We start from the raw sequence: 14,044 nt of genomic DNA on the forward strand, positions 1-14,044 counted from the left end.
TGTACCCACAGTTTTTTAAACGAATAAAGTGTCAACTGTCCACTAATATCTTATTTGTATACGAAACTTGTACGCAGTGAAACGTGACTTGACAAAGGAAAGAAAACTAAAGCCAAGATTTCCGGTGCCCTTTAATTCAGGACTCCAAAAATTAAAGGGGCTCACACTTTGTCTCGTTTCCGCCTCATGTATTTGTGTAGGTTTCAATACAGGTCACTCTCAACCAGACTAAATGCATTTGGTCGGAAGAAAGAATCATGGGATAGAAATGGCGACTGCATCCCTGGAAGCGACTTTTGACCAGTAAATGTAATGGGAGAATTCAGCCCTGTTTTAAACTGAAATTTAACTGTTTTGGCGTTAGCAGATCACTGAGAGCCCACTTAATCTCGGCCGCACCAATGTCGATGCGAACGATTATCCTGATGGGCGTACGGATGGTGTTTTTGGTTGCATCGAAATTGTGGGAAGCAGTGTGTTATTTTATACGGAAAAATACGAGAAAGGTAACTTGTTGACGGGTTTTGGCCTGTCATTTTGCTGTCTTGTATTATCTTCATCGGCTTTTACGAAGTAGCTTTTACCCCTTTGGAATATCTGTATGTGTTATCAATGCCATTATTAGGACAAAACTTTACAGTTCGCTCGGTCATTGTCGGCCGGTCATTCAGTATGTCATGCATGTTCAGCCTTCCTTCTCGCCATGTTCAGCAGTTCGCTGTTTGCCGCGCAGGCCATGTTCCAGTGCAGTGACAGTGTTGTTCAAACTTCAAACTCTTCCTACCTCCATGCTGAGTTGCAGAACTCAGTCATAGGGCATTAAGAATACCAACTGACAAACCAGTAATCTGACAGATGTGTGCATGGTGGGTGGGTATGCAGGTTTGAGTGATCATGGCGATGTGTAATTGTATTTGATCCAAACATTGATGGCCACTTCTTTCAAAGCAAGTCATGAAAAGTTACTGAAATATTTATCAAGCATGTTCAACAGAATAACTTAACAAGCAAGCATTTTATCAAGCTTATCTTTCTCTTGAATTTCTCATGAATTATGTTGCCTGTATTGATATATCTGGTTTTTAAGATAAAATTAAGTCATTTGAAAATTTGTAACCACGGTAACCTCTTTATTCCAGTTGTGAAATTTAGCGTCAACGAGCGTCAACAAACATCAACACAAACACGTAGGGTCAACAACTTGAAAATACCCTCGAAAGGTTTAAAAAAGGTTTTATCATATTTTAGAGACCCTAACATCTGCTACTGTGTAAGAGTAACAGTGAAGCTGCTTCCAGATGTGCGGGGGCCGCCAAATTTCTTTTCTCTGCCATCCACATGAAAATGAGATGGTGGACAGTCAGGCAGCATAAGTGGGCCTGACTTTGTAGATCAAATTTCCACACTCAAATATCATTTTAGGTAATATGATACATTGAATGTGATATGTAGGATCCTGATTCGTTCGTTGACACTTACAAATGTACTGACACTAAATAGCCTGACACCTTTATTTGATATGTAGTTTACTGGAAATAATTCAATAATCGGTACAACAGTTCTTTTAATATGGGTTGCACATGTAACACTGCTTTAAATCTACTGTCTAGTGCAGGTCAGAGGGCCTTACAGAAACAATCCAGAACACGTACATGTATGTTTGCCAAGAGGATGTTCACTGCCAAATTAAAGAAGATTGCTGTATTGCATCATTTGGGAAAACAAACTTCCAGCATCATTCTTTGCTTTTCTTGTTACAGAGGTCAGCCACAGGACAACTTCATCTTGTGGTATTTCAAGCAAATTTCAGCCTTTGTATTTTGTTTACCTTACAGATTATTCAGTACCAGACAATCCGATATTCCAATGCCCCGCTTTCACCTCTTTCAAGACATAAACTCTGTAAGTAGCATACAGCGTCCCTTCTGTTGTCAGGTTGTGGGTGATTTTTCAAGGGTACGCGCAGCCTTTCAAGTTATCTAAACCGTCTGGTTGAAGGATTTGATGTAGGCTAGTGTAACAACTTACGCGCTGTGAAAGAATGCGGGATTTTAGAGGGTTAACAGGAAGAAGGGTTAGTTGGATCTGATTCAAAGTTAATTTAGGTTGTCGATTCTTGTACCCACTTTACTGATTTGTTGGAGCTGAGCTGAGTGCTTGGGTTTCATGTAATTACATCCAACACTGGCCACTACCGGTAACGTCGCTTTACAATCTGTTAGTAGTTGGGGGTAAAGATTTTTATTTGAAATTATGGACATTTTAAATGGTTTGATATAAAGTGTAATATCCATTTTATGACAAAATGATAAACTCATTTGAATCTGATGCATTTTTGCCATGGTTTCTGTTATGCGTGTACACGTTTCACAACTGAATTCCAAACCTTGGTCATTGCAGCACTAGTCAAGCGCAAGATCATGGTGTTGGACTTAGATGAGACGTTAGTACATTCGCAGCATGCTAGTCTCATGAGGCCCAACAGGCCAAGTATACCACCTGATTTTGTCCTAAAGGTAAGCCTGGCTAGAGAGTCAGTGGGACAGAGGTTGAGCATTAGTAAGCTTGTCCCCAGGGGTATGTCAAATCTCTCCTCGATAGTGGGGGACATCAGTTCACACTTTTTTTGTGCACAACGTGTGTTTATTATCTTATTCAATTTATAAAAACTCAAAAGGGAAAATCCTCGATCCATCAATTCCTTTAGTATTTTGTTTTGCTTAAAACATGGAGGGGACATTCGACATTGTGTCTCCCCGTACCAAATTGATTGTGGGGGATGTGTCCCCCCTGTCTCCCCCGGATTTCCGCCCATGGCTGATAGACTACTTGTACTTGTCTATAAGAGTAGAAAAGGAAAAAAGTTTATGCGTCAAATTTTGCTGCCCATTCAAACAGTCTCAGACAAGTTTAATCATGAATGCCAAACGTTCTACATTTCTCGTATTAACCTATGATAGCTTTAGAAGCTCAGCCTTGTGAGTTTTTTGTTATTAAATATTACAGTTTTTTGCTCAGGAATTGTGCTTTTAGTACTTGATTGATCCAAACTGTTCTTTCCTCCCTGTAGGTTACAATTGACTCACTTCCTGAGAGATTTTACGTTTACAAAAGACCTCACGTAGACTTCTTCCTGAATGTTGTAAGTAAACATCTTACAAATCACCCTGTGAAAGTTCTGATTGGAAACTGACTCTTTTGGACTTTATACACAAAGACATGCACAGTCTAGTGCAGTACAAGAGGTTGAAAATTGTCCATGTCTTTGAATTTGAACTTCTATGTACTTGAAGACAGAAGACAAATACATGTACCAGGAACAGATGTCTTTTGTGGGTAAAAATTGATTGAAAGTTGAAAGGTTTCTGAAAAAGTAAATAGATTTGGATACCATTTGAAGGTTTCACAGGTATTTCTTAGTAAATACAAAAGAAAAAATAATGACATAAATGTATATTGACATGGAACTGGTGACTTCTATTGCTGAAACCCCTTGCAGAAAAAAAGAGAAACAGATTTGCACACCATATTATGAATTTGCATATTTTATGTGGGTTTCGGGGTACTGACTACATGTACGCCCTTCTTTTGAAACAAAATTATCAAATTTCTGAGAAATTAATGGTAGGATCTAAAATTTTTGAAAGTGCATATACAATATGTAACTTGGTTGTATGAGTAATTTTGCAACCTGCTTTCAAGTTTCAAAATTCTAGTATTGATTTAGACATGTGCAACCAGGAAGTAGTTTGTAAGCAAAGCTTCCTCATTATATGTCAGTGCTTGCCCGCATTTTTAGTGACGTTTCTTCCTCTGTTCCCTGCTGAAGTGTTACGGAGAATGATGGAGTAAAAATGGTCAGGAAACTTATGAGAGAAACTTGTATTATGTTACTGACAGAAATCAGATCATAAATTTTAGGTAATGAAGTAACGGTGTAGGGCCGTATTCTATTCACTTAAACGTTTCCGAGTTTTTGTCTTTTTGGTCCCAGCCAACAGAAATCATTTGCAGATGTTGGCACCGTTTGCTTAAGTTTAACTTATCCAAGACATATGCCAGCCTTTTTTTGGCATAGGATTTCAGATCATGTTACACCTATTTCCTCCATTTTCAAACTTCTGTTCTACTGTCATACTTTTTAGGGTGTGCAGGGAGCTTTTTGAGAATTTGTCCATCAGGGTCAAATATCATGCTCAAAGAATTTAGGATCAACCCTGTGCCTAGAAGTGAAAGTTGTTTGCATGTATTTTTCATTGATTTTTCCTGGGTTGATACATGTATGTGTGGACTATCATTTTGATGCAGGTCAGCAGGTGGTATGATCTTGTAATATTTACAGCAAGTATGGAAATCTACGGGTCTCCTGTCGCTGAAAAACTCGACAATGGCAGGGGAATACTTAGAAGACGCTATTATAGACAGGTAATATATCAAAGTGTTAATACAAAGAGGGAAAAGAGTCCAACCTCGTTAATAAGAGCACTGTCAATACAAGATTCTGCTTATAGCAAGAAAATTTTGATGTCCTAATCCATTGTTTCTTATCGTTTCCGTTACACTTAATACAAGGTTCCTAATATAGCAAGGTAATTGTCAAGTCCAAAGGACCTCTTATTAACGAGATTTGACTGCATGTGTATGGTGACAAGCTTAACATCTATGGTGGCACTGTTGGTCAGCAAGATAACATCTTTGAACTGAGTTAGGCTTTGTCTATAATGGACAGCTGTATCTGTGACTATGGCTATCGACTAAAGTGAGTCAGTGGTAACAACCAGAAGCCATAGTCGCAGAATGGTTGATTTGGACATTGCCTTTAATATCAAACAAGTTTCACATTCCATTGAAATAATAACCTCTTTTTTTGCTAGACAACTAACCTGCTTGATCTGTCCAGTAATAAATCAGAGTTTTAACGATAGTCATGTTTGTTCCTTTTGCTAACAGCACTGCACATTAGATTCAGGCAGCTATACAAAAGATTTATCAGCAGTCAGCTCAGATCTTTCCAGTATTTTTATTGTGGACAACTCGCCAGGGGCATACAAGTTATATCCAGGTGAGGAGTTTTGTGCGTCATTTGTTAGCATTCCAGGTTTCTGTTTGATTTCGGAGAAGCTTTGCAAATCTTAATTGATGTAGGCCATGTCAGTGCAACGTTCAAGGGCTTCACGCTCAGACAGTACTGCTGTAGTGCTTTTGCTGTTCATTACCTCAGCATTTTGTTCGATATCATTGCTTAAATACCATTTTCTGTTTTCAGACAATGGAATTCCCATCAAGTCGTGGCTGTCGGACCCAACAGACATTGGTCTCTTGAACCTACTCCCAATTTTAGACGCCATGAGATTTACAAGTGATGTACGGTCTGTGCTGAGAAGGAACGTACTTCAAGCCGCCCACAGAACATAGCTCCTCCCCCCAAGATACTTCCATTGGTGGCTACATATGTACATGTACATAGTATTATTATTGTCATAGTAATTTGTAAAAAAAAAGTACAAACAAAACAAAATACAAAGTTTATATAGATATTGTTTTGAACTGGTGGATGATTTTGTTGGCTTCAGGTCAAAGGTCATATCCTTTGATTTTGCTGGGTACAGCATCCATTTTATTGAGACCAATAATTTGGTTTAATATAATCCGCTTGCTTCATTCTGTTAAATTTCCCAGTCTTAAAGTATTTGTTTATTTTTTAACTTGAATGAAATAATTATTGGACATGACCGAAATGGCAGTTGGTACTATTTTGTGAAGTCTGCTCTACAAGTCATGTTACAACTGGGAATGAAGAAAGTCGAGAATTGGATGCTTTTATGTGTTACATCTTTGCAAATCTCTCAAGATACATGTATAAAAAATTGCATTCTTGCCAAAATCAAAAAGAGTAGTGGTTGTTGGCATGAAAGTTCATCCTTCAAATGTGTGTGGCGGTGCATACATGTACTTGGGGACAATTCATTAAAATATCTCTTACTACATAAGAAAAGATTATGTGAACTTGTAATTTGTGTTCAAAAAATGCAGGTCTCCCCAAATAAGCACAAACAATAATTGAATCATAAGAACGATACTCAAGCTAGATAATGGTGAAGTAAATTAGTAAACATCTATTCAAGCATGCTGCACGTTCCTGAAATATGATGTGATGTCTTGCTGGGTAGAAAATTCTTGGAGGAACAAAACTGACCAAGTTACAAAGGAAAGTATCAAATGTCTCGTGTACATTGTTATTTTATGCAACAGAGTTGCATGAAGTCCCATTAATTGGAAGCATTAAGGAATGTGTGCCCATTTACAGTTGTTTCAGAAGCACAAATCCAAGTTAAGAAGCAGATTTTTTTTTGAAGACTGTAGAACAGGAAATGGCAGATTTGATTAGATTGTCTACTCTGATTTTATGAGATTTTTTGTGTTGTTTGCACGTATATTGCATTGCCTTGTGTGACATACATTTTGCAATTTGTTTTTGGTCGTAGTTGTCAAATGGTGTCATGTCTTCTCCTCTAATTTGGGGGGGGGGGTCCGGCAGGAGGAGAGCTAGATGTTGCATTTTCAGTTTTTGAGTTTGTTTCATTTTTTCACCAAACAATATGATTTTATAAAACTCTAAAAATGGTGAGGCTTGGGTCCAAAAAGTACAACAACCAGTTGACTTTCAAGTCTGTGTTTGTTTTTACTTCCGTTTTGGGATTGAATTCATGCTTTTGTTTGCCCAAGAGAAACCATTAGAAAAACCACTGTAAGATACAACGGCTGTCATTACTGTGTACAGGTGTCGCTTGTATTTTTAAGATTCAAAGAATAATGAAACCTATCATATCAGGAAGACTTGTAATTAATAAATTCAACAACAATTGAATACGAGGAAAATGTCAGTGGTTTCTGTAAGAGATCTGCGTGTGATGAGTAAATTGAAACATATTTCAGAGAGGGAACTTATGGCAATTAATTATAATTAATGGTTGATGGCCAGCCTAAAAGACATTCACAATGTTATAAATCTGACTCCTAAAATATGATTGCGGAATCTAAACAGAATTTTAAATTGATTGACCTGTTACATGAAATTCTGAAAATCTTGAATTTCAGAATCAGAAATGATTCTAGTCACCTGAACACTTACGAACCAGATTAGAACAAAAACTGTCTAAGTACTCCAAATGAAATCATACTAAATACCAAGGGTGTGAACTTATGGAGAAAATATTTCAGTCAGTGTTTGCCGTTGAGGTCTTGGCACGTTGCATATTTCTGAACGGGACATTGTGTTCAACAACCCTGCAACATACCCAACAGCTCCATGCTGGGAGTGCCTAGAAGATTTGTTGAGATGTTGATCATGGGGGAGGTGGGGGTGGGGGAGGTGGGCCTGGGGTACCACCTCCACCCCCTCCTGGAGGAGGGGATGGTCCACTCGGTCCAGGCGGCGCCATAGGTGGCCCTGTTGGTGGTGCCATAGGCGGTCCCATTGGTGGCCCTGCGGGTGGAGGTGCACCTATCGTGGGAGGACCCTGCTTCATCATCATTGCCATGGGAGTTGGTATCATCTCGTGCTGCGGAGCGGGTGGTCCAGGTGCCATAGCCGTGGGAGGGCCCGGAGGGGGCATGCTAGGTGCCATGGGGCCTGGAGGCGGTGGTGGGCCTGGCCCTGGAGGTGCAGATGGGCCGGGACCAGGGGGCGGAGGCGCAGCACTAGACCCTGGTGGGGGAGGAGGTGCTGGACCACTGGGTGGAGGTGGTGGTGGAGCCCCGCCCCCAGGTTCCGGGGGCGGAGGTGCGGACTCCGTAGCAGCTTGTGCGGCTGGTGGCGATTTCTTCTTCTTCTCCTTTTTCTGTAGCTTTGCTTCCCGTTTGGCCTCTTCCTTCTTGCGTTTATTTTCTAGTTTCCTCTGCTTGATTTCCTCCATCACCTCTGGTGGCATTCCCTTCCTTTTGTATCTGTGCAAACGTCACAAAATAAGTACTGAAATTTGGAAACTGATTGTCCAGAATGAGCATTTCTTGTATTGTATCCCCCTCACAGAAGCACAATATTTTGAGTTAAATATTTCTGGCAATAGAAGTTCTGGGTTTTGTACCATGAACAACTTTACAGGATCACCAGGAAGAGTCGGTATATTATAAAATCATTGAAGGGATAAAAGTTGTGACAGACATTAAGGGTTTCGATAAAACCCTACTGTTTGACAGGAGAAAGAAATGACTAGGGCGTGTGTGGAGCACCTCAGGTCACCAACCTTTTAACTTCCCCTCTCATTGAGCACAAAACAGCACACAGTAGCAGAACTGGAAGGCCAATTGGCCAAAAGATAGCCACCAGCTGGATCTGATCTACGGGGAGAATAAAAAAAAATGTTCTGGTTTCTGTTTTATCAAGTCAGTACTATTTGGGAAAAGCGTGTCAAATTTCAACAGTTAGCAATTTTTGAAGGACTTTCAACTAGCGATCCCAATGTTTTATAGTCCCTTGTCTTATGGTACAATTAAAGACTATAGGTGCTTGAAAGAAATTAAGACGCCGGATAGGCATACTCACCTTCGTCCAAAATGTGCTGTACAATCTGGTTTACTGCCAAATAAAAATATGTTTAAGAAAAGACACTCCTGAGCAAGTCTTACCATGAAAGAAAATCAAGTTGTGAACTTTATAGTATTTTGTCGTGTTCTACAGACATAAATTCAACTAGGGTTATAACAATCTGTAAAGTTAAGTTTGTGTTTTACGACAATAAATAGCGTAACAAGGGTTACAAAATTGATGGTGCCGATGGGGTTAAATGTTAAAAGTTCGCAAGTAGTACGCATGGTCGTAGTTGAAACCAATACAGAACTCTTTCTGGTCTTCTACAAATTCTGAGCCTCGGCACAAACCTTGAGGGCGTGCCGAGATACACCGTTAATTACGTCAATGTTAGCTCCTCCAGCCAGTTTCTGGGTAAACTGGCAAACAAACGCATGTTGTTTTCTCTTCCTTGCCAACATAACACAAAGTTAAGCACATGATCTATCTAGAGTCCAGACCTCATACCTTTTAGAACGATGGCTGTCATGTATACCGTGTGACCCGCTTGCTGAAAAGCACATGCGTAAATACCTTCGTCAGCCGCCGTCACAAACCCTAACTGCAGGTCCGCCATGTTTACAAGTTGACGATTGCCGGCTAGAAAATTAATTATGGGTGATCAAATGAAACAGTCTACCAGAGGTCTTTCAAGTCAGAAACAAGACATCACGAAAACTCTCCCTGTTCAAATTAAGTAAGTCCCTTTCATTCGTTTTTACAAAATTTCCTACAAGCGCAGTTCAACTAAGATTCCTTGATGAATGTCTACGTTCAGGCATACGATATAGATATGGAGTTCAGAATGTCTGGGCCTACCCTTACACTTACATTTACGCAGCTTTGGAACTTTAAAGACTTAAGGGGTGCTTCAGCACTAGCGTAGAGAAATAAAGAGACGGGGCCGAGTGCTTACACATTCTACCCAAAATCACCTGTGGCATCTACCGGTTGGTCGTTTCGATACCATTCAACAGAGGCCGTTGGGTGCTGTTGTATGTACCAATCAGCGAAGCAGTTTAATACCACAGACCAACCTGCCATCACTACCACCTCTTGAAGCGTTGTACTACCTAGAAAAGATTGTGTTTAGATGAATTAATTGGCTTATCACGAAGGAATGTTCAGATCTCGTAGACCAAAACTATTTCATTCTTAAGTTTCAAGATACTTGTTGGAGTTTCTTGAAAGAACGTACAATGGAACGTTCAGTCTTGTCAGAGATCAGAAACACTAACGACCTGTAATGAGCGTTTTCCTTTTGGACAGGATGAGAACTGCACGTTGAGGTCTCTTGAATTTTGTTTCTCTATGTTGTACTAATCTAACTTGTTTATTTCTGTTTGTTTATATTTGCGTAATTTGGTCAATGGACAATGCAATTCTTAACACAGTCCAGAGCTGTACCCCCGCATATCTGCGATGCCTGACACTTCCCACTCTCCACGTTTTTGCCCATGCACGGCTGGCCGCCGTTGCTAGGCGGCGGCTGATTGCAAAGACGATCGCGAACTTTGGCCCCTTGACCACAGGTCACCGAGCAAAACTGCCATTCGGACCACTGACCCCAGCTACCGTCCACCACTGAGTAGAAAAGAAAAGCTAAAACGTCGTATTTTGTTGGTGTACAAACCCGATCCAAACGGCTACTTTTATGTCACATAACTTGTCTCCTGATGACGTCATCATCACACGAGGTCAATTTTCCTCTAAAATAGATTTTGTTAACACCATACAACTGAAACGAATTTGTAAACGAAGTGCGGTTCCTTCCAAATGATTCCTCTCGTGTCCCTCTCATATCAAGCCTGCACTGAGCACTGTGTAGGTCTCATTCATATCAAAAGGAAATGGCTCATAAATGAACAGTTTTTATTTGCCTTTATTTTACCTGGATTAAAACCCGAAGTTCCAACAGGATTTTTAGCGATGGGAGCATTCATTTCATAAGAGGCGCCTGTTGAATTACAAAGGAAAAGAAATAGCCTACAGATAAAAGCAGAATTAAAAATGTCTGATTATCGATCAGATCAAAATGTAAAAGTTTGCTGTAATTGCAGGATGAGTTTACTGAGACGAAGTCCTGAGAATTGATTAAGTTTGACCCAGGATGATAAGATTCGTCTTTGATGACAGAGGCTGAATATAACAATTTTGTTCGCACTTTGGCAGTACATCATTAACGTGTCGTCTTTAATTTATAAATTTTATAACTGATAGAACACTAGAAAAGCTTAAAGGTTTGATTTTTCCCGTTTTTAAACGCTATTATGTTAGGTAATACTGTTAGTTAAATCGTTTGATTTAAGGAAACCAAGATTTACCTGCATCGGCGACTTCCATGTTGGGTTTATTTCTTGAATATGAGCTGGGGACATTGTATGGGATATCTGCAATATCAAAAGAAATATAAACTCGGCAAATAAAGGCTCTATGCTTATTAATGGAAATCTGGGTGCAATTCATCCAACAAAATCATCTTAAACAGTAGCTGAGCGTCTCCTCGCTCGGGGCCGAGGAGAAGTTTACCTTCTCCAAACTGCTGGCCCGGTCTGCCTGCGTTTGAATCGAAAGATCCATACTCGTCGCCTGTATGGGTAAAATAACGAAAATGTAGATCTGTCAAAAAGCGACCGAACTCAAGTAAACTCTGGAACTATGAGAGAGCCCCCCAAAGCGCTGTATTTTGAAAATACGCTTAAAAAGACATTTCATGCTAGAGGAGGATGTGTTAGCGTCGGGTAGGCCTGTATATGTTACCAGTCATGCCCGTAGGCTACTTACCTTCTCCATTCTGTCCGCATGCAGGCCTATATACTGACAGGCAGTGCAGAATCACCAGCCAGTATACCTCATGGAGGTGGATTTTCGGAGCCATCATGTCCGTGCGCAAAACATACCGAGATGTTTGCTGCTATCGTTGTGGCCAATCGCAGGTGACTTATTTTTTTCGAGTTTTGTTATGCTGTTAGACCAACTAACGCCAGGACAACCAAGCAAGTAATATGTGGTAAGTCCATTGCGCAGTCCGGCCTACACCACAGCTGAAAGACATAAAGTTGGCCAATTTGAAAATCTGACGCGCGCAGCGCTATAGTGACGCGGCGCTATCTGGGTTGCACGCGCGCGTCAAACTTCGTTAGTGCATTTGCCAACTGACTTCTTGTGTGTCCTAGCCAGGCGGAACCAGAGGCGTATAACTAGGGGGCATATCCCCCCGGCTGAAGGCTTGTTCCCCCTCACACCACTGGGATATTTAATAGAGAAGGGCAAATTTGGTACTAGTCCGCCTGGTCGATATGAACGTGGATTTTTCTGCGTTCATTCAGAACTGAATCTGCTTGCCCTGATGAAGGTACCCAGTTATCTTAAGCTTGGCAATTACATAACTCTAGGCACTAAATTATATTTTTGTCTATATTTTGGTCAATATTTACGTGTCAGTGGCCTCTTAAAAAAATGAGAGCCCTAATATCCGCCGGGGGGATCCATGGCCGTTTTCCACCAAGTTTCAACAAAGCCTCTATATGACTTTGAACACTTTTACAAAAGAAAACCCGAAACAAAAACAAAACCACTGAGAAGACTGATATGGCGTTTTGCTTAATGCATTTTATTTGGTCTGTCGATTGACAAAAACAAAATTGTAACCATGCACGCAGTGTGAAACTTTTCAAGCAAAATTTTCTGCATTTTATTAACTTTGTGAAATTGAGCGAAGTCCAAGGTTGCTACTCTGATCTCGAGGTCTATCATCCCATCTTTTGATTTTTTTTAACAAAATCCGCACTGGTTTATCCGCGCATTAAAAGCCAATCATTTCAAATAATGTTAGTTTTCTCTTTTGGGAATCATGACATATATTTTTGCTGAAAATGGTTAAGTTGTGACTTCCCAGCTATGCCTGTTAATCTCAGGTGGAACATTTCTTATTTGATCAACGCTTACTTAACAGGAGAAAGATGGAAACCAAGACTGAAGAAAATACAATGTGTCTCTTGGGCAAAACTACACTCGAGCCGCTCTTTTTACTCTCACTTAACGGAAAATCGTTATCGTAGCCCATGTCAAAATCTCCGAATTGAGGCAAGTCAATCGAATCAACAGGCCGCTGGTTCTGATTTCCTGCCATCCCCAGGCCCGCTTCGCCCATGGGCCCGTACGGCTCAAGGCCCGCCCCGTCGATCACTTCGTCCTCGAAGACTGGCGGCACCGGTGGTACAGGTCGTTGACCCGGGACTCCCATGGGGAGCGGAGGGGGTGGAGGTGGCTGCTCATACGGTGGGGGTTGGGGAGGGAGGAATTGTTGCTGTCTGGGCGGTGGGGGTGGAGGTGGCGGAGGCTGCTGGCGCCCTGGTGGGGGCGGCGGTGGGGGTGGAGGCGGACGAGGCTGCTGGCGTCCTGGTGGGGGCGGCGGTGGTGGACGGTTGTGCATGGGATTGGGGGGAGACGGAGCTGTGAAAAAAGGGTACGATGTATGTATATTAAAGAGCTACCATACTTGCAGATCATCTGGGTCGGGAAGCGTGTGTTGAGAGCACCCTCTTGCTCTACTCTCAAAGATCGTCATTTGTGGGTTTTTTGTTTGGACCACCCCCCCCCCAAGAAAAAACTGGCGCCATGGCTTCTGTCCTTTTTTTAAAAACTATATTGCGTACAAAATGTATAGTGTTTCCGCCTGGCAAGTCCTACCATTTTGGCCCGCTCCGCGTTGTCCTGAGCACGGTGGGTTGGCCTGTCCGCATTCTTCATCGACTTGTAACATTTCGCCAGCACCACAGTTTCCACCGAAGCCTTCCCCACTCGCTGGTACGCAATCTCTCCATCGTGCACGCGCTCCTTTCCCACAGGTTTTGTCGCACGGGTCCCATTGTGACCACTCGCCCCAATGATCGCCCGGTGCGGCCGACACGCCGACCGTTGATTTGCCTGGTACGGTTGAATCTACCGACAACAAGAAATTCATGATGTTGTAGGGGTTCATGCGTCACATTTGCTAGGCTATTACATGCTGATTTTAAGGCGGATTCAGAAATGGGTCTAAGCCCAACGAGCAGGGGTAATAATCCATCATACGGTACCAGTCATTTTGGCCCTTTTGACAAATAAAGTCCAACGTAACCTACCTTGCAGAACGATAGCAACCAGCAAATATAACAGAGACGACCACATCACGCACCCACGTTTTCTTTGGTTGAACATTTTCTTGCAACGTTTCCTCTAAAATCAAATCAGCCCGGCAAATACAATTAAAGAAGTTGCTGAAATGCCTTCTGGAGTCATCGTGCACATACAAAAAGAACACCAGTCATCATGCAAGAATAAAACAGAACTGGAATACAAACACTTTGGTAGGCTCTGATGTGAAACAGAAAATTTCTTCTCTTATCGTACGCTACAATATTCTTCATAAACCAGCGCGCGCGTCGTGCTACGCGTAACGCGCGCCCAAGAAGCCGGCGCAGATGCGCCATT

General features: G+C 41.5%; 3 protein-coding genes across 4 annotated transcripts; 1 reads left to right on the forward strand and 2 right to left on the reverse strand.

Moving 5' to 3' along the window:
- The first annotated feature begins 245 nt into the window (after positions 1-245).
- ctdnep1 (CTD nuclear envelope phosphatase 1) lies at positions 246-6,868 on the forward strand. The gene is made up of 7 exons (XM_022234705.2): positions 246-506; positions 1,836-1,902; positions 2,401-2,516; positions 3,071-3,142; positions 4,309-4,425; positions 4,951-5,062; positions 5,267-6,868. Exons 1-7 carry the CDS (start codon positions 402-404, stop codon positions 5,413-5,415), a joined length of 738 nt encoding a protein of 245 aa, XP_022090397.1. The 5' UTR covers positions 246-401; the 3' UTR covers positions 5,416-6,868.
- On the reverse strand, positions 4,802-11,625 carry LOC110979143 (uncharacterized). Of its 2 annotated transcripts, XM_022234702.2 has the most exons (10): positions 11,354-11,625; positions 11,099-11,158; positions 10,894-10,959; positions 10,461-10,526; positions 9,977-10,153; positions 9,505-9,642; positions 9,038-9,169; positions 8,546-8,578; positions 8,247-8,340; positions 4,802-7,947 (listed from the first exon to the last, which is right to left on the reverse strand). In XM_022234702.2, exons 1-10 carry the CDS (start codon positions 11,448-11,450, stop codon positions 7,347-7,349), a joined length of 1,464 nt encoding a protein of 487 aa, XP_022090394.2. In that variant the 5' UTR covers positions 11,451-11,625; the 3' UTR covers positions 4,802-7,346. The 2 variants fall into 2 exon arrangements, with proteins under 2 accessions (XP_022090394.2, XP_022090396.2); XM_022234704.2 differs by lacking the exon at positions 9,977-10,153.
- Positions 11,626-12,161: 536 nt separating this feature from the next.
- Positions 12,162-13,973, reverse strand: LOC110979193 (uncharacterized). Its single transcript, XM_022234788.2, has 3 exons — positions 13,696-13,973; positions 13,262-13,513; positions 12,162-13,024 (listed from the first exon to the last, which is right to left on the reverse strand). The coding sequence occupies exons 1-3, from the start codon at positions 13,769-13,771 to the stop codon at positions 12,507-12,509; spliced, it is 846 nt and encodes a 281-aa protein (XP_022090480.2). The 5' UTR covers positions 13,772-13,973; the 3' UTR covers positions 12,162-12,506.
- Positions 13,974-14,044: the final 71 nt, after the last annotated feature.

The sequence above is a fragment of the Acanthaster planci genome, linkage group LG16, assembly GCF_054643075.1.
Source record: "Acanthaster planci isolate LZ-2023a linkage group LG16, COTS_SCS, whole genome shotgun sequence".
NCBI classification, from domain to species: Eukaryota; Metazoa; Echinodermata; class Asteroidea; order Valvatida; family Acanthasteridae; genus Acanthaster; species Acanthaster planci.